General features: G+C 36.5%; 4 protein-coding genes across 5 annotated transcripts; 2 read left to right on the forward strand and 2 right to left on the reverse strand.

The window, feature by feature from the left end:
• Window positions 1-576: 576 nt before the first annotated feature.
• Window positions 577-1,886, forward strand: LOC18026846 (probable membrane-associated kinase regulator 3). Its single transcript, XM_006410857.2, has one exon. The coding sequence runs from the start codon at window positions 691-693 to the stop codon at window positions 1,684-1,686; it is 996 nt and encodes a 331-aa protein (XP_006410920.1). The 5' UTR covers window positions 577-690; the 3' UTR covers window positions 1,687-1,886.
• Window positions 1,887-10,315: 8,429 nt separating this feature from the next.
• Window positions 10,316-11,668, forward strand: LOC18026847 (protein SODIUM POTASSIUM ROOT DEFECTIVE 2). The gene is made up of 3 exons (XM_006410858.2): window positions 10,316-11,013; window positions 11,096-11,180; window positions 11,455-11,668. Exons 1-3 carry the CDS (start codon window positions 10,444-10,446, stop codon window positions 11,613-11,615), a joined length of 816 nt encoding a protein of 271 aa, XP_006410921.1. The 5' UTR covers window positions 10,316-10,443; the 3' UTR covers window positions 11,616-11,668.
• An 85-nt stretch (window positions 11,669-11,753) lies between these two features.
• On the reverse strand, window positions 11,754-15,800 carry LOC18026848. 2 transcript variants are annotated; one of them, XM_024148026.1, is made up of 5 exons: window positions 15,461-15,800; window positions 14,793-14,857; window positions 12,863-14,704; window positions 12,583-12,760; window positions 11,754-12,384 (listed from the first exon to the last, which is right to left on the reverse strand). In XM_024148026.1, the coding sequence occupies exons 3-5, from the start codon at window positions 14,660-14,662 to the stop codon at window positions 11,789-11,791; spliced, it is 2,574 nt and encodes an 857-aa protein (XP_024003794.1). In that variant the 5' UTR covers window positions 14,663-14,704; window positions 14,793-14,857; window positions 15,461-15,800; the 3' UTR covers window positions 11,754-11,788. The 2 variants fall into 2 exon arrangements, with proteins under 2 accessions (XP_024003794.1, XP_006410922.2); XM_006410859.2 differs by having other exon boundaries at window positions 14,793-14,861.
• Window positions 15,801-16,002: 202 nt separating this feature from the next.
• On the reverse strand, window positions 16,003-17,445 carry LOC18026849 (protein SLOW GREEN 1, chloroplastic). The gene has a single exon (XM_006410860.2). The coding sequence runs from the start codon at window positions 17,314-17,316 to the stop codon at window positions 16,282-16,284; it is 1,035 nt and encodes a 344-aa protein (XP_006410923.1). The 5' UTR covers window positions 17,317-17,445; the 3' UTR covers window positions 16,003-16,281.
• Between the last annotated feature and the right edge of the window lie 353 nt (window positions 17,446-17,798).

The raw sequence follows: 17,798 nt of genomic DNA on the forward strand, positions 1-17,798 counted from the left end.
TCCTTGACTCCTTGATGATCTTCCTGTTGAGCTCCACAGTTAATCTTTGAATTTCGGCAAATTGTGAATTCCTTTTTTGAGATGTAGCAGCAACAAGACAGAATGGTGATGCATGAAGCTATGCAAATTCTAGTAGTAAGTAATAGCCAATGCAAATTCATACGCTGCAGAACATAATATATTAAAATGTTGAGTTTTTTTTTTTCATTCACTTAAATATAAAATGTATGCAACGGTAAAGTTTGAGATCGCTATACAAAAATACAATAAGGGAACCACTAAAGAAATTGGTGGTCATAGATAAACCTTTTTGAAAAGATAAAAGAATTTACATAGTTTGGATGTATTGCAAATATATTCTTGTCTACCAATACTATTTATACTAAAAATAAAATTCAAATGTTATAAAATTGGGAGAAACAAAAAAGTAGAAGTAGCCACCTAGGCATTTAATATTTTTTTTATAAATAAAAATAAAAAGGAAAAAAATAACAATAAATAAAAGAATGGTCACTTTAAAAGATGCTCTTTCCCTCCTCCCAACCTCCCATGAGCTCTCTTCTCAGTTCCCAGTCCCCCTTGAAGTAAGTAAACCACACAAAGAAAGAGAGAGAGAGAGAGAGAAAGTAAAGAAAGATTCAGATTTCAGACACATATACACGGATACATACACAGATACATACATAAACTATGGATTTGCATGAACCTGAATCAAGAACACAAGTTGTGTCCAACGATTGCGATGATGGTTACATAGACATGGAGGTCAATCTCTCTTCTTCTTCTACGTCCCCAAGCTTCATCAGCTTCGCCGTCACTTCCTCGCCGCCGCACAGCCGAGAATTCGAGTTTCAAATGTGCTCCTCCACCGTAGCTTCCGGCGAATCCACCACATCTCCGGCCGACGAGCTTTTCTACAAAGGTCAACTCCTCCCTCTCCACCTCCCTCCTCGTCTCCAAATGGTCCAAAAGCTTCTCGCCTCTTCCTCCGCCGCCGCCGCCAAAGTAGATACTCCGATTTCCCCACGCGCCGCCGTATCCTCGCCGCGGAGATTCAGTAGCAGCGAGATCGACGTGAGCGGCACAGACGAGCAATGTTTCTTCGAGATTTCAACGGAGCTCAAGAGATTCATCGAGAACAACGAGAATCTTGGAAACAGTTGGAGCAGAAAGATAAAGCATTCATCTTTAACTCAGAAGCTCAAGGCCTCACGCGCTTACATCAAAGCTCTCTTCTCCAGACCAGGATGCTCAGATTCCTCAGAGATCCATCCAAAATTCAAAATTGAAGACATAAAGCCCTCTAAATCCTCGAAAAGGAAGAACCCATTTGGAAAAACAGAGTCCCCAAACATCAACGATACTCAATTGCTACACAGGAGATCGTTCTCTGGTGTGATACAGAGGCATTCTCAAGTGAAGTGTTCTTCGTCTTCTTCTTCTACTTCCTCCTCTTCTTCTTCTTCGCTGTCTTCGTCGTTCAGCTTCGGATCGAACGGGTCGTTGGATCTGCAGACGCTGATGAGAAGCAGCAACGCGAGCTCTGAGGTTGATAACTCCATTGAAGGAGCGATTGAGCATTGTAAGCAGTCGTTTACCACCACTAGGAAAAGCAATGTCGGTGATTCTGAGATCTCTTCTTCAAGAACCTCTGTTTCCACTTGCAGCGAACTTGAAAAAGGATGAAAATTTCCCAGAAATTTGACGGATCTGTGACGCTCTCTCTCTCTCTCTGATTCTCATTTTCCAAAAAAAAAGGACACAAAAAGTTCAAAAAAAAGAGAACTTTTTTCTTCTACTCTGTTTTTTTTTTCCTTCTTTTTGTATTAGATTCCATTGTGTGTTTTGTTTTTTAGAAGTTTGCTGAATTTGAGGCTTCTTTCTATGTTAATGCTACAAAATTTACTAATTTCAAGGTTCTAATTTGGGTTGTGAACAGAACACTGCTTTCTTTTTCGTTTGGGAGTTGGGACGTTAATTCGTTAGCTTTTTTAGTTTTGAGTTAGTAACTAACGAATGCTAAAGTTTCTCGTTTTTTTTTTGTAATTTCATCCTGAAGATAATAAACTATTAGTCATATGATATACGATGACAAAAGAAAATAGTGACACTTACCAAAACATTCTATTTAAAGAAAACATTTGAAATTTATATGTAATCCTGTTTTGACTTTTTAACAATAACTCTTCTCTGCGTTTTTTATAAAAGATATTGTTCCGTGAATATGCATTTATGACACATGACATAGAGGATGATTTTAGTAAACATCAAGATGTTGTACTGCTTGAGCTAATTTCAATTTAGTGTGTTCTTTTTTTTCTTTTTCTTTTTTTGACATCAAGTGGATTAATTTAGTTAGCTAATTTCAATTTAGTGTGTTCTTTTTTTTTTCTTTTTTTTTTTGACATCAAGTGGATTAATTTACAACTATTTCAATGCGTAATCATGAGCATTTTGCTTTGCCATGCTAATAATAGTAATTTCGTGTTGTTCTTGTTCTATGGTGCTAAACTCTAAGACCTTTGGCATTTATGTTACTCATCAGCTAGAGCCTAGAGATCACATGTCACTAGTTTTTTTCTTTGGCATTTATTATATGAGTTATATAATTATTTTTCTATTATAATCCGTTAAAAATGTTTGCATACGGTAAATTATATATAAATTCATATCAAAGGCTCTTTGCCATTAGAAAATGGCAGTAAAGTAAAAGGATACAACTTGGGATATAATAAATTTTTGAATATTAGTGGAATGACTTCGGTTTTGAGAAACTGTGGCTTAATATTAAACCCATAATTTCAACTTTAATTCGACCTTTAAAGCTTAATATTAAAATTTAAAACATGGAAAGCAGATTTCGCTTGTGAAAGCAAATGAACAATTGATAGATAAATTAATAGACGGAAATGTATCCTATAATCGAGTGGAGTAGATGGCTATAATAAATTCAAACTTTTATAGCGATGGGCAACATCGTATACAATCTGAAATTTAGAAGAACAACAGTTCCAATTTCTAACCAATCTATGTGGTGTCTAGTAACATATCGTTTTGTGCAAACTATAAATTCCCGTAACGCTTTTCCTGTTTAATAACTTTGAGTCTTTTAGTTTTTCTCGATTACTTTCAAGAGATTATTAGAAGCTTTAGGTTTTCTTCACACATATTAAACAATTAGTTGCAACTTGCAATTATAAGTTGATGCTTGTTTATATCAATTTTTGTTAAATTTTTATCTAAAAGTAATTAAGTAGAGATAACTTAAGAAGTAGAGTATAATGGGTAAATAGAAAACGTAGTACAACAAAACAAAACTCCAAAACATGTAACAATTTGAAAGAGATGGAATACAAATTTATGTCGTGAATTCAATGAACTGACTAAAATAATAGAGAGCTTCCAGAAAATATCATTGACTCTTTTCATGATACATCACTATATTAGTTTAAGTTCCGAATAATTATTAGCAAATTTTACTATTTAACACCATAGAAAGCTTTGGACCACTAAAAAACACAGATTTATGGTTTGCAATTTTCAGATTGATAATATACTTTGTTTTAATAACTATAACTCCGCCATATTAACAGATTCCATAAAAAATTAACATGTCAGGAACATTTAAGCTAGAGGAGTTTTTTTGGGTTAAGCTATAGAAAAGGAATTTTGAGTGGACCCAAAAGAAACGGAGGAAGCAAACTTAATAAAAGCGACTTTACAGCAATAGGATATCTCTCTCTATGAGCCCTCTGGTGTCTATTATATGTTTATTAAACAATATAGGTTGTATTTTTTTGTCAAACATTAAAATTAAATCATTTTTTTCCCAACGAATTTGTAATCATAGAGATACCATGCAAAGTAAATATAGGTCAATATGTTACACTTTTTTTATTTAAATTGTCTAGTACGTACATGTAGAAGATGGAAAAGCAAAAATAGGCCCATTTTTTTCGGGTCCAACTTTACATTCATATAAATCTTAAATGTAACCCCACAAACAAAAAAAAGGAATAACTCAAAGTGTCTTTGAAAAATATTGAAAATATAAAGGTTTCAATGATTGTGAGCTTCTTGATGTTTATCACTACAAGATATTTGGTCCCATTGATGATTTATTTGATTTATTCAAAGCCATAAATTAGATAGTGCGAGATTTTTGTATAACAAATATAAGTTGTTTGAAATGTGTGAGCAGTGAATGAAAGTACAAGATAACAATAGTCGCAATGACCAAAGATAAGACTATTTACATGCATGGTACCAGTAGATAAATGTAAGTGCAAAGTGCTTATAATCATTTATATACAATATACATGTATACATGATTAATATCATGTGGTTGTGCATTTTGTAAAAAAAAAAAATCATCTTGTACTATTTCGATTAGTTAAATAGACAAATATGAAATCCGCGTGGAGAAATCAAATCTAGTTGAAAATCTTTGGAGTCCATGGGAGGCATGATGAGTGTCAGCTGCATGAAAGTGTGTAGCTTTCGTTTTCCATGCATGATAGATTGATAGTTAAGCTTATAATAACTTGTTAAAGTTAAGCTTATAATAACTTGTTAAAGTTAAGCTTATAATAACTTGTTAAAGTTAAGCTTATAATAACTTGTTAAAGTTAAGCTATGATTTAATTATTTTACATAAAAGTAACTATTAAAAGTAGCTTGTTAATGATAAAAAAACACATAAACTTTACTTGTTATTAAAGTGCGACTAGTTAATTAACTATTAACAACAAATTCAAAACAACAAAAAAATATGAAACACGTAAAAAAAAATTCTCACTTTAGTCAGAAAGTGAAGAGCTAATCTCACCTATGTTTATGTTTTCTTGAACCATATTTCTGTCACTACCTAGTTAAAGTTAACCATTTTGGTGTTTAAATGCTAAACCTGAATTACAACATTTCATTGCTTTAGCTTCGCGCGAGAACCGGAAGCTAAAAATTGCAAATTCAGTAACTCTTTCCTGAGGAAAAATCAAAGGTGATTTCCTTTCTACTGATGCACCTAGATATACTTCGTAACTTACTCTTTTGCTGGGATCAAATGCAGAGATTTTCCAATCCTTCGACGGTTTCCTTCTGACTGGGACTTGTCTCGTAAATTTGTTTTGGATCGATTTTTGGGAAGACTTAGAAATCAGTGGCACATGCTATGTAAGTTTATGCAATTTTTTTTAAAAGAATTTGTTATCTGTAAAAATAAAAATAAATATAATTATATAAATACTATACCATAAATTCATTACACTCATAGTAACACATGTTGGTAATAATTGTACAACACAGTTGCAAGTATTCTCTTAAAAGCATGCTAAACAAAAACAATAATACATAACGTATTAATTACTTACTGTTACCCCATTCTATTATTATAAAATTAAATTTCATAATATACTTCAAATAAACTGTTCCCCTCGTAATAAAGTCCAAAAATCCACATGATCAACAACAGGAACCAGAAGATGAAGTGAGCCTTTCCACAGTTCTTGAGTTTTGACCATTCAAAAGTTGAATTGACGAACTAAAATCTTGTCAGTCTATTCGTACGAATTTAAACAAAAAAAAATATTACAAGATTCAGAACATGTGACGCAGACTCGTAGATACTACAAATAAATAAATCGAATAATAATTAAACCTATTTTGGGGACAATTCAGAAAAGAGAAGACTCAAAGAGTTATCCTGTGTCTCCAACTTAAATGGAAATAAAGCAAGAACACCAATTATGTCTGTACATGGAACCCACTTCACTTATCATAACTGGTTTCAACTGTTTATACACTTCTCAGCTATCTGAACAGTAAACGCTAACTACTAAAATCCATCTCACTTATACGAACTTCTCGGTTCTGCTTCTCAATCATCCATTTCACCAAATAAGCATGAACCTAACTTTACATCAATTACGAGCCACATCCTCTCGAATTGGTTTAAATTATTATGACCTCATATTATGTGATGTGCAATGAGACACAAGTGAAATTGAAAGCAAATAGACAGAGAGACAATGACAAAAAGAGAGTCTTTTCGTAATCACAAGCAAGTATGAGTTTTCGGACCACTTACTTTTCTGTGGATAGCTTGTCTTCTTCCCTGATCAAGAAAGCTTTTTTCCTCTCTAATGGATTTCTCCGTTTGGTACTGTATACTTGTAGCTTTTGTCAAGAGTCCCGACCCAACACACACCTAACTAAAGAAAGAGCACCGAATATGATAGATTGCAATCATAAGATTTCCATTTACTTTGTTATCCTCCAAGCTGGATTGTGAAGCAACCATTGAATATACCCCTTAGATAGAATCACTAAAGTCTATTCTCATTCAAAAGAGAAATATCACATCCCTGAAGTTAGTCAAATTCTGTAAGAAAAAAGGCTGACAAGAAAATATATTTCTTTTTGTTGTGAACATGTAGTGGGGACTACTATGTTTTAACTTAACTTTGATCACGTAATTCAGCTTAAGAATGTATGCATTTTTAGCCTTCAATAATGCATTGACAAAAAAATAATTGTCTGTATGAAACATTCCTCAACAAGGAATGTGATAGGACGACAAGATTTACAAAAGCAGAAACCGAATGTCTACAGAAATGATGCAGTTTCCGAGAAAAGTCCAGTAGCATCATCCAAATGATTTTACTTTTGTATGTATGATGTATCAAACAAGTTGAGATGGTAAAAGAAGATGCATAGATTCAAAGTAACACAATGTTTAATGTCACATCAGTTTTCCTGAGATATCTTCTTGCGTCAATAAGCCCATCCAAGAGAACAGAACAAAGTACGTGAATATAGGAGTGATTGAAATGTTTGCCTAACAATTCTGTTTACATAAATTTCCTAACAATAATGTAAACAAACCTGTAGCTTTGTGAGCTGATTGCATATAGCTTCCGATTTTCTCTGCATTGAAGATCAAAGAGAAAGGGAATATACTTCTACTTCTTCTTGGACGCTTCAGGTGCTACATTATCAAAATCAATCTGCAAAACCAACAAGATTAATTTGCCTCGTTAGAAATAGAGATCATCACCAGAAATACACATTTAAGGTTCAAACTTTGATCAGCAAAAACAAAAAAGGTTCAAACTTTGATCAGAGAACATCTGTTGAAGCAGCAAGAACGCATAACGACATCAATTTCAGCTATCAAATCAAGTATGTAATGAGCTCTCCAAAGCTGAACATAACTGATATAATGAAAACGCTTTAACAAATTCAAAAACCATACAAACGAAACTAGATACAAATTCGCCTCATACATGAAAGTCGCAGTCTGACATAATTTCGGATTTTTTCCGGTGATTTTGGCGACACGGAGGAGAGAAAGTTTCCGGGTAAGGTCCTTAAGCTGGCTCTGTCTTCGTCTAGTCTCGCAGCTCGTGAACTTCTGACCGTAGCTTCATACAAGAGAAAACGACAAATTTCTAAAACCACGAGGCAAGAATAGTCGGAAAGATCACTGCTACACCATTTGCGATCGACTCCGGCGAGGTCGCTTTCCTCTTCGCGGCTCTCTCCGCCCAACGATTCCGTGGGCTCGCGCGAAAGCCATAATTGGGCCAATTGGGCTTTAATCAATGCTTAACCCAGACTGTGAATAACCAACCGTGTCTAATTAATAAAGCCCATATTTTGCAAAGCCTAAAGGGATTTCTAACAACTTGATAAATAGGATTAGATGACAGGAGCTATACAGAAACTATTGTTGAGTCAAGTTTAAGAATGATAGTCTAGTAACCAAAATCATGCGTATTTTACTCATTTTAAGATAAGTTAATGTATGTTGAAACTTTTTAAATTAGCTATTTAGATTTTAAAGGTTAAGGTTATATTTTAGAATTTAGGATTTAGTTCTTAGAGCTTAGAGTTTGATTTCCATGGGTTAACAACGTTCAGAAATTAGAGTTTAAGAATAGACTTTGTTTTATTGACTAATTTGAAAAAAAATCTAGATCATTTTAAAATTTTGATAAAATTTTATACTATCTTTGTAATCCTGCCAAATTAAGTAATATGCATTACACGTTATGTACGACATTATGTATTTGAGTGTTATTCATCTATCTTATATAAGAAATAATTACAGTAAAAGGCACTTTTCAAACTCATATTACACTATAAGGCACTTTTAGCTATTAGGTGACTTTTCTATTTTTCATTCCGAAATTGTCCTTGTGTTCACGATAATGGTGGATATGAACTTGTGGATACCGAATTAAACCCAGATTTTAAAACTAGTAATTATTTTTCCCCTTTTGTATTTTTCTGTATTGTGAAATATTTAAAATATTTTTTTTTGTTAAAATGAATTCTAATTTTATTTTGTCATTCTTTTAAGATCCATTATGCTATACTTTATTTATCAAACAAGAAACTTTTCAAATAACCTTTATAAAAATTTTAAAAAAATCAGAAATCTACTTAGATATCCATTCACAAAATACGATGTGGATGATGCGTGATGGACATATAACTTGGACACAATTATGTGGATAGGTTTTCATTCATTTATTCGACGTGGATATACATTTTATATTGTCTATAATTTGGACATGATCATGTGGATAGGTTATTGATAATATAATATGTATATCCATATCGAATCTATCAATAAAAAACATATCCACACGATCATGTCCATAGTGTGGACAATATAAAATGTATATACACGTCAAATATATGATTGAAAATATATCCACGCAATCGTATCCATGTTATATGTCCATCATGCATCATCCACATCGTATTTAGTGAATGGATATCTAAATAGATTTCTGTTGTTTTAATTTTTTTTTATAAAGGTTATTTGAAAAATTTCTTGTTTGATAAAGAAAGTATAACATAATGGGTCTTAAAACAATGACAAAATAAAATTAGAATTCAATCTAACAAAAAAAATTATTTTATATCTTTTACACTACAGAAAAATACAGCACAACTGAAGGGGAAAATAATTAATGTTTTTAAAATTTGGGGTTTAATTCGGTATCCACAAGTTGCATCTACCGTTCTCGTTAACACAGGACCAATTTCAGATTATTTTGGTGTGAACAGTGTTTAAAGTATAGAAAAAGTATCATAATAGCTGAAAGTGTTTTTTTTTGTAAGAAGAAGTTGTAAAAGTGTCTTTTAGTGTAAATCACTCCTTATATAATATCATGTAGGAGTTTTGAGCTGAATTTTAGTTAAGGACTAAGAGCAGCACACGATTACGTCTTTTCACCTAGTAAGAGCTTAAAGGTTAAAACCGGATAAAACCTCATTTGTTTTGTAAATCCAAAGACAGAATATTCCTCGTGTTTCTAGTTGTTGCAGATCTCAATAAAAGATCCACATTAGTAAATAAATTAGTGAAAGGTTGAGAACAAAGATAGATAAATTGTGGTAATCCTACAAAAGCTCTGTCCGGCTCTAACATTCAAGCATCACGTTGTCCGTTTTATAAGGAAAATTCCACTAATACTCTTTTCTCAAGATTTTATTTTTATCTGTTTTTCTTTCCGACCGTTACCATATGTCTCGTCTCTCTCTCTGACACAGATACAGTGTTTCATTTATTATAATAAATAAGAATCGACAAAAAAACAAAAATGAAATAAATAAGAGGATTGAAGTAGGATTTGGAAAAGGCTCGTGAAAGATGTGTCCCACGGTCCACGCCCGGCATATGCATCCAGTGACAGTGAGCATCCAACATATTAAAAACTAATAATAATACTTAATCGTTTGCTTTCGAAGATTATGTGTTTATAAAGTGTTGATATAGAGACTCGTTTGCTTAGAGACCTTTTAGGTTTTCCTCATAAAATTAGTTGGTGTCTTTTTTTTTTGGAAAATGCCCTAACTAATGCAAGTAGTCAGTGCCAACCAAAAACAAAGGTACACTCTCTATACTCCTAATTAGTGTGATTATATAGCACAGCTAAATAGTCTTTAGTTTCGTCATATTTGTAACCATGTATTGTCTCTTAATACAAGAATAAATTAATTTAACATTTTGGGTCACGTGATGACCTTAATTATTGACTGCGGCTGGGCTCGAACCCTAAAAAAACAATCATGATAATAATTGATTGATGCTTTTGTTTTCTTAGGGACGGTGAATGCAAGGCAATATTTGCATACAAAGAAAAAATAACAAAATGCAAGATACATATATGGACAAATAACTCGTTATCATACGAGCGTTACACTTTTAACTCTCTTTGTCTCTATTCCAATCCAATTCTCTCTCTCTCTCTCTCCTCTAGTCTCTATATAGGAGGAGTAAAGACATCCTCATCATATGATATGACGCACAGATACATATATATATTAACATTCTCATCATCAACATTTCGTTAAGCTCTTTCTTAATTACAGCATTTTGGTATTATTTTTTCCTGTTTGGTTTTCTTACTGTCAAAGAAGAAAAACAAAATGAAGGGACGTATGTTCTGCGCTTCGCAAGCATCAACAGCCATATGTTCAAGCATGGACCACATTCATCACAAACCAACCACCACCACCGTCGAGGATGAACAAAGCATAGGACGAGCTATCGACCGCCACAATCCGATCATTAAAGATGGCCGGAGATCCTCCGTCGACGACTACATCAGAATACCGGCTTCCCCCGCCGAGGGAGAGATCAGTGATAAGAAACTAGAGATCTATAAAGGGAGGAGGAGTTTCACTGGCCGGAAAAGCACCGGCGGTGGCGGAGGCGGAGGTGGAGCGGCGGCGTTGTTGAAGCTCATAACAAACGACATAAGCTTGGCGAGGAAGAGTTTCAGCTGTGTTGCGAGACCCGCATGTGACTTTGTCAAAACCCCTCCTGGTTCTACAAGGTATCTTTTGGGATCCGACCCGGATTTTCTTTCCGAGTCTTCGGGTCAGGACCCGGTTAAGACGGCAGCTCCTCCTCAGTCTCATGCTGCTGGTGAAGAGATAAAGCCCTCGTCGTTGTTGACGGAGAAGAAGACTAGTGGTGGCTGTTCTGATGACAAGGTAAGTTGTTTGGTGGAATGAGTGGCAGAACTGTAAATAAAGTGGTGATAAGAGGGTAATTTGATAAGAATTTCGTTTTCAGGAGCAGCAGGTCGTTGTTCTCAAAGTGTCTCTCCACTGCAGAGGCTGTGAAGGAAAAGTTAGGAAACATCTGGCCAGAATGCAAGGTGATGAATTATTCTTCTATTTACGACTATGCCACTTGCTTCTTGTTTTTTGGTTATGTTTCGGTTTAATAAAATTATGAATCAAAATTAAAAGTAAGCTTGGCTCAAATTTGGTAAAAAAGAACCCGAATCAGAGAACTGGATTCTGTTCCAATTTTCTCCAGGCCCACTTTGGTTTGGTTATTGTGTTCATACCCGAGCCGGTCTGGTTCATTATTTTCGATCCGGTTTTGGTCTAAAGTTGGGTAACTAAATGAATTTGTTTCCTTTGTAGGTGTGACATCCTTCAACATTGATTTTGCTGCAAAGAAAGTGACTGTGACTGGAGATATCACCCCATTAGAAATATTGGATAGCATCTCAAAGGTTAAAAATGCCCAATTTTGGACAACTCCAACAATCCCAACTCCAAATATTGGAACTCAGAATCCTTAGTTTACTTTTACTGTCTTATCTTTCTTTGTCTCTTGTTGTAAAATCAATGGTACTTTACTGCACTTACTTATCCTTGTCATTACATGTTTACATTTTCACAAATGTTTTAGTATAATACATATAAGATATTATGTAACTTTCTAGAACAATCAAATACTTTTTTACGAGATTTCTCATATCACTAGCTCTGCTATGAGTCCATCTGTCAACATTTCTTCAATCTCCTTGCCTATCACTTCAATGTCATCTTCCAAGCTCGGCCACTGCAACCTCTTCTCCTTTGTCTCTCTACTTGGTTTCATGAACTTTATAGTGACCATCTCGCGCAGAGTTTCTTGTATCTTGTTTATCTCCCATTTTGGGCAGACCTTTGTGGGTTGCAGATCCTTGAACTGCTCGAAGAACTCAAGAATCTCACTGTTTATCCTATCAAAAAGAAGCTTCCTTTCTAATCGGCTTGAGGTTTTCAAACTGGAGTATGTGTACTTCTTCTCAAGATTCTCAAACAAGGATGGATCTACAGGTGATTCAAAAGAGTGCCATGTTTCCACGAAGCTTTGAGGGCTCAAGTCACTGAACTTGCAGTTTGCTAAGACATCAGCTAAGTATAGTGACTTCCAGTCTTCTCCTGGCTCTTGGGTGATCACCGTCTTATCTGTTACTATGGATGATTCATCTTGATTTGAGTCTTCATCGCTTGAAATGAGCATGGGGTCCTCGTTGTACGTACCTGACTCGCGTTTGAGTTGCTGAAGCTGCATTCTGAGCCCTGGAAATGAAAGAGAAATCCTTACAAACATTTTTCAATTGTTGAAACATTTTAGTGTTTTCGCTATCCACAGAATCAAACTAGTATATGCAAAGGCCATTTTTCGAATTGCTGACTGAAAACGTAACAACATAAAAGAGGAAAATACTTAAACAGGGAACGAATCAAAGGACCACCAATAAGATATGATTGAGATACCTTGGAGATCCGCGCTAAGACTCTCAAAGCACTCGGAACTGGATGAAAACTCGTCATGAGAAGAAGTTTGTAGGATTGAAACGGGACTTAGTTGATTTCCTTCCTCTGCACTCTCCTGAGGCTGTAGTTGAGGAATAGAAGAATGATCGACTTCTTCGGTTAAGCTGCCCGAAATATCCTGGAAATTCATCAAAATAATAAAAGATCTGTCAGTCCAACAGCCAATAGAGTAGGCTCTGGAACACAAACCCATGATGTTGAAACATTATTTCTCACTTACATGGTCAGTTAACGAGGTAACTTCTGACAAATGGAGTGATTCCAAGGATGGAGTACTCTTAGCATCCTCATAGTATGAACCATTTTCTGAATCTGCATTAACTGTTTTTATAGAAGGAAGCTTATCTTCGGATAGCTCACCGTCCACTTGAAGAATTTTACTTGAACTTGGTCTGTTGATCTCTGACGAGCTACTGTCTGGAAATTGAGAACTAACACTAAAGGGCGTGGAATTGTTAGAAAAGAAATATTCCCTATGGTGAAAACAACTCCCCTTCTCTAATTCATCTCGAGTGATTAACTTCTTAGGGAGCACAATCGTGTAACCACAAGTTCTGTCCTCATGCATGATCGTTCTGGGCTTCGAAAGGTTTCTTCTACCAGTACCTTTCCAACCATCTCTGCTGCTAATTCTAATCGGCTCTGGCAACTCAGACGGTCCAACATTGCACTCAAGTCTTTTACCAATCCCCTCTTCGAAAGTGATCCCATCAAAACCTGCTGGTCTCGACTCTCTGTCTGAGGTTGCAAGCATTTCAGCCAATGTGTTTCTTCTTCTAATTTCTATCTCTCGCTCAGACTTGTGTGCCATCTTCCACCTCTCCGACAGTCTCCTCATGGCCTCCTTACTCACAGATGATTCTGGTGACCTGGAAGGCAGATATCGACGTTGCTTCTTGCGGGCAACGTCAGTTCTTGCTCCTGAAATCACTGACACTAACTTAGATTCACTTGAAGAATCACTCCCAGATGAGCTTTCATCCCCTGCGTAACCTCTAAACCTTGAAATCTCAAAGTTCATGGAATTGCCACAACTTGCCTTCATTTGCCTTGACACAATCCTAGCAATTGCTCTGGGATCTCTTGGCTTGTGTCTTAAAATAGTAACATCTTCTTTAGCTTTCAAACCTCCAAATGCTTTTGACTCCTGGTTGCTGGTGCATGGAAGCCTGCGATCTGCCCTGACCTCATCAGAAGAAGAGCTCTGTGATGGAAGAGTTCTACCAGTGGTCTGTGACTTCCCAAGATTAGGTTTCAGGACAACAATTTCGGTCGGTTTTAAACCACTTCTCTTTTTCCGCTGCTTCTTTGATAGGTCAACTGTATCGTCATACGGAACGCTCCTAGTGTTAGAATGGCAGGGATTAGCACCACCACCATGCCATTGATGTGATCTGTGACTCCTCCCTACCAGCTCTCTGTCCACTTTCAGAGTTCTGACATTATCTACATGATTTGGGCTGTTGGACAACTTCAAAGTGGTAGCTTGACTGCAATGTGGTTTTGGAGCTATGCTTTGAAGATCAGGCAAATGTTCTGTGAATAATGAATCTGGATGATGAATGAACTTCAGTAAGAGGTCCTTGTTGGAGTCTAGAGCCTCAAGAGTCTCATTGAACTCTTTAGAATAACGAAGTTTCTCATCAGTCGATAGACGCTTAGCCTCCATGAACTTCTGGCGTATAAACGCCATCTCTGCCTCAGTGAGATTAGCATTCACCCTCCTCTGATGCAAACTTCTACTCTCCTTTTCAGCGTCCAATACTTCAAAGACATCTTTGAATCTCTGCTCGTCCATTAAGCCCCTACTAGAAGATTCATGGTCACCATAGGTTTTTTTCCCAAGAGCCTTTTCAGATCTTATCGGCCTGCGTTGTTGATTCTCTACAGACTTGTCTTCCCTGTGAGGAGAACTCTGAGGAGGCAGCCCATCAAGACCCATCAATCTCGCTATAATGCTGGGAGATCTACTTCTAGACCCGTTTTGCACTGACATTTCTTGTGTTAACAAACTTTTCATTGTAACTCCACTGATTTAGTGAGCAGTTTTCAGCTTTCCCAACTACAAACGCCAACATCAAGCGATCAGTACATCGTGTGTATGTGTGCAGGGATGTCTATATGATTGTTACCTAAAAGAAAATGCTTACCTTGTCTACACCTAGAGCGTCGCAGCGGCAAGAGTTAAATTCAAAAGATACATATAGAGAGATTTCTGCCTGGAAATGGATCCAACAATCAGAATGCGTTTGATTTTTTTAGCACAAAGAAAAATTTGGGAAGAGAGCATAATAAAGCAAAGTTTATGAGCAATCGTTACGTGTAATTTATATACCATAAACCAGTTGAAATCAAAGTAATAAACAAGTTAAGCCAATCATGACACTACCAAACAAGCAAAGACAGGAGTTTTCAACAGAAAGATCACAAACTTTCTATCAATCTGTAGTTTTTACTCAAGAAACGAAACAGGAGCGGTGTTTGTTTATTCCTCCAGAATCAGAGCTTATCAATAAACCAATTTGAGTTATTGAAAAATTAACAGTACACTCGTAACTGATGATAAGCTACATTACTCAGTAATTGAAATCCTCCAACAACACAAATAAGAAATTATCAGAACACGATTTTTTTTTTGGCTGGTGAGAAAATTTCGAAACTTCTTGGGGAAATTTGACAGTTGAATCAACGCAAATTCGAGTAATAAATATGTGGTCCAGCAGAAGATAGAGCGATTAACTTCATTTTCTAGCGTTTTATCGAAAGCCAAATATGGAAGAAAAGAGGGAAAGGGAAGAGAGAGAGGAGCAATTCTAACCTTGACAACAATTGCCTACTGTGAAAACAAGTCGATCTGCTCTAAATTTAGATTGGCGAGACGAAATGCGTTCATCTTTCACTCACTCGTCGTAATCGGAAGAAGAAAATCTCCCCGGAAAACATTTCAGGTCATTTGAATTGAAGATAAGGTATATTATCAAGAGGGTAAGCTAAATCGGAAATTCCGGGAAATTTGCTGGAGCAGATACAAATCAAAAGAACATTTCCCAGAATTCATGGAGCATTTGAAAAAAAATTAGAAAATGGTGGCGATTCTCTTAAATTAATTCACAGAGAGATATCGACAAGAGAAGAACACGAGAGCGAAAGAGACTGGGCAGAGAGAGAGAGAGAGGACGACTTCGGCGTAAGAGACATTGCGAGGGGGCTTTGATGTGATTTTGAAAGTTCAAATTAAAATTTTTAAACAAATCTGTACAAAATGAAGACGGACAAATAAGTTTTTTTTTTTTCGTTTTCTTTAATTTTCGTTTCCGTATTTTTTTTCCTCATTATTAAACCGGCCGGTACAATTGGAAATAGAGAACCATAGGAGATCATTACCACCACTCAAACAACAATCTCAACATGACAATAGCTCATAATGCATACACATCTAAAGAAAACACTGCAAGAAATTCCAAGCTTCCACATTTAGTATTCAATTCATGCATCGACACAAGATCTTGGCAAACAATTCATGCTCAACTACGTTCTACAAACATCTAAATCACCAAGAAAAGCCTGCAACACAACCAACAAAGTCACATTCAAGCCTGCCAAGTACCAAACATTCTTCTTCTCATTACCATTGCCCATTCAACTCTTTGATCCAGACATCTCTCGCTGCACCTTCTCCGCAAAGAGCTTCGTAGCAACCATATTATCCATAAAATACTCCCTGTAAGGATGATTCCTTGGGACAAGTTTCCTGAACTTCTCAAACTGTTTCTCCGCCTCTTCTTGCTTCTTGAGCACCGTGTATATAATCCCTTGACACAGATACGGCCTGAAATCTCTCGGTTCTTCCTTCACTAGCTCCTGATACAGCTTCAGTGCTTCGTTATGCTTCCCCTCAATGACCCGAATCTGCGCCACAAGAAGCTTAAAATCCCTAAGGTCCTTACGATTCTTCTCTTTCTTGCACCTCTCCATTGCCTCCTGAATTCTCTTCTCCACCGCAATCAAATCATCACCTGAATCGGAACAAGCCATAACCAGTCCGTGATAGGCTTCGACGCGAAGCGGATCCTTGGCTATAATCTCTTCAAATCCACTTTTGGCAGACTCTAAATCTCCACTGTGACTAAAGATATTGGCTTTCAAAACTGGCCACTCTTTTTCCTCTGGTTCCAATTCTATCAAACGATCGATCACCTCTATTGCTTCTATAAGCTTCCGAGATTTGATCCTTACCTCCATCAACGAACGTAGAGCTTCCACGTCTTCAGGGTGAGAAGCGAGATGCTCTTCTATCGATCTCTCTTCTTCTTCAAACGAAAGGTCTCCGCTTTTCTGTTTAAGAGATCCCACTGAGGGCGTCGCCGCGAGAGGAGCTGCAATCGCCGGCGGAGGTCTGAGCTGGAGATTCGCGAAGAACAGCGCCGCTGCAGCGGTGAAGGTGATGCAGGTGGATTTGAGGAGACGGGAAGGTAGTGATTGCAAGACTGGGAGTGTCGAGTCTTGAGATTTCGATGACGAAGCTCTGATGGTAGCGCATTTGAAGGACGAATCTGATCGGCGTAAGGATCGGAAGGAAAGCGACGAAGGATTTTGGGGGATTGATGAAGAGAATTGAGTGAGAGAGAGGTGAACAGGCTGTTGATTGAGCTGTAGCTTCCCCAGAGACACCATGATTATACAGTACAGAGAGAGAGAGAGAGATAAACCCTAAAAACCCAACAGCGAGATCGAGGAAGAAGATCAATACGCCTTCACCTTCGAGTGTGCTGTAACTCTGTATGGTACGACGCCGTATTGGAAAGAAAGACGTATCCGAATTCGGGTCTTTTTATAAGCCCGAAACTAGAGCGGATAGTATCCAAAGGAAATGTGTTTTTTTCACAAATCAAATGCTAATCTCTTTCCATAATCCGTATAATGTTAGTGACCTCCTAAAAGAGTCCATATGGTGTTTCATCTTTGACAAGTATGTTTGCTTTTGTGATTCGCGAATATGCAGAGTATCTGCTTGGATTGAAACCATGTACGTTCTTCTGCAAAATCTTCAAACCAAAAATATGATTTTGCAAACCACTCTGTTTTTGAGCTTTTGTCTATGTATAGCTTCAAATAAGATCTTGCCAAAAAATTTGATCTTTTTGCATACAGTTTGA

The sequence above is a fragment of the Eutrema salsugineum genome, unplaced genomic scaffold, assembly GCF_000478725.1.
Source record: "Eutrema salsugineum unplaced genomic scaffold, Eutsalg1_0 scaffold_10, whole genome shotgun sequence".
Classification (NCBI taxonomy): domain Eukaryota; kingdom Viridiplantae; phylum Streptophyta; class Magnoliopsida; order Brassicales; family Brassicaceae; genus Eutrema; species Eutrema salsugineum.

Excerpts from the sequence above, each read along its gene's own strand:
- LOC18026846 (XM_006410857.2), top strand. The coding sequence starts at position 691 with ATGGATTTGCATGAACCTGAATCAAGAACACAAGTTGTGTCCAACGAT.
- LOC18026848 (XM_024148026.1), bottom strand. The coding sequence starts at position 14,662 with ATGAAAAGTTTGTTAACACAAGAAATGTCAGTGCAAAACGGGTCTAGA. Across the intron at positions 12,761-12,862 it reads TTACCTCGTTAACTGACCAT|GATATTTCGGGCAGCTTAAC; the intron begins GTAAGTGAGAAA and ends ATGAATTTCCAG. Across the intron at positions 12,385-12,582 it reads TCTTAGCGCGGATCTCCAAG|GGCTCAGAATGCAGCTTCAG; the intron begins GTATCTCAATCA and ends TTTCATTTCCAG.
- LOC18026847 (XM_006410858.2), top strand. The coding sequence starts at position 10,444 with ATGAAGGGACGTATGTTCTGCGCTTCGCAAGCATCAACAGCCATATGT. Across the intron at positions 11,014-11,095 it reads GTGGCTGTTCTGATGACAAG|GAGCAGCAGGTCGTTGTTCT; the intron begins GTAAGTTGTTTG and ends TTTCGTTTTCAG. Across the intron at positions 11,181-11,454 it reads ACATCTGGCCAGAATGCAAG|GTGTGACATCCTTCAACATT; the intron begins GTGATGAATTAT and ends TTTCCTTTGTAG.
- LOC18026849 (XM_006410860.2), bottom strand. The coding sequence starts at position 17,316 with ATGGTGTCTCTGGGGAAGCTACAGCTCAATCAACAGCCTGTTCACCTC.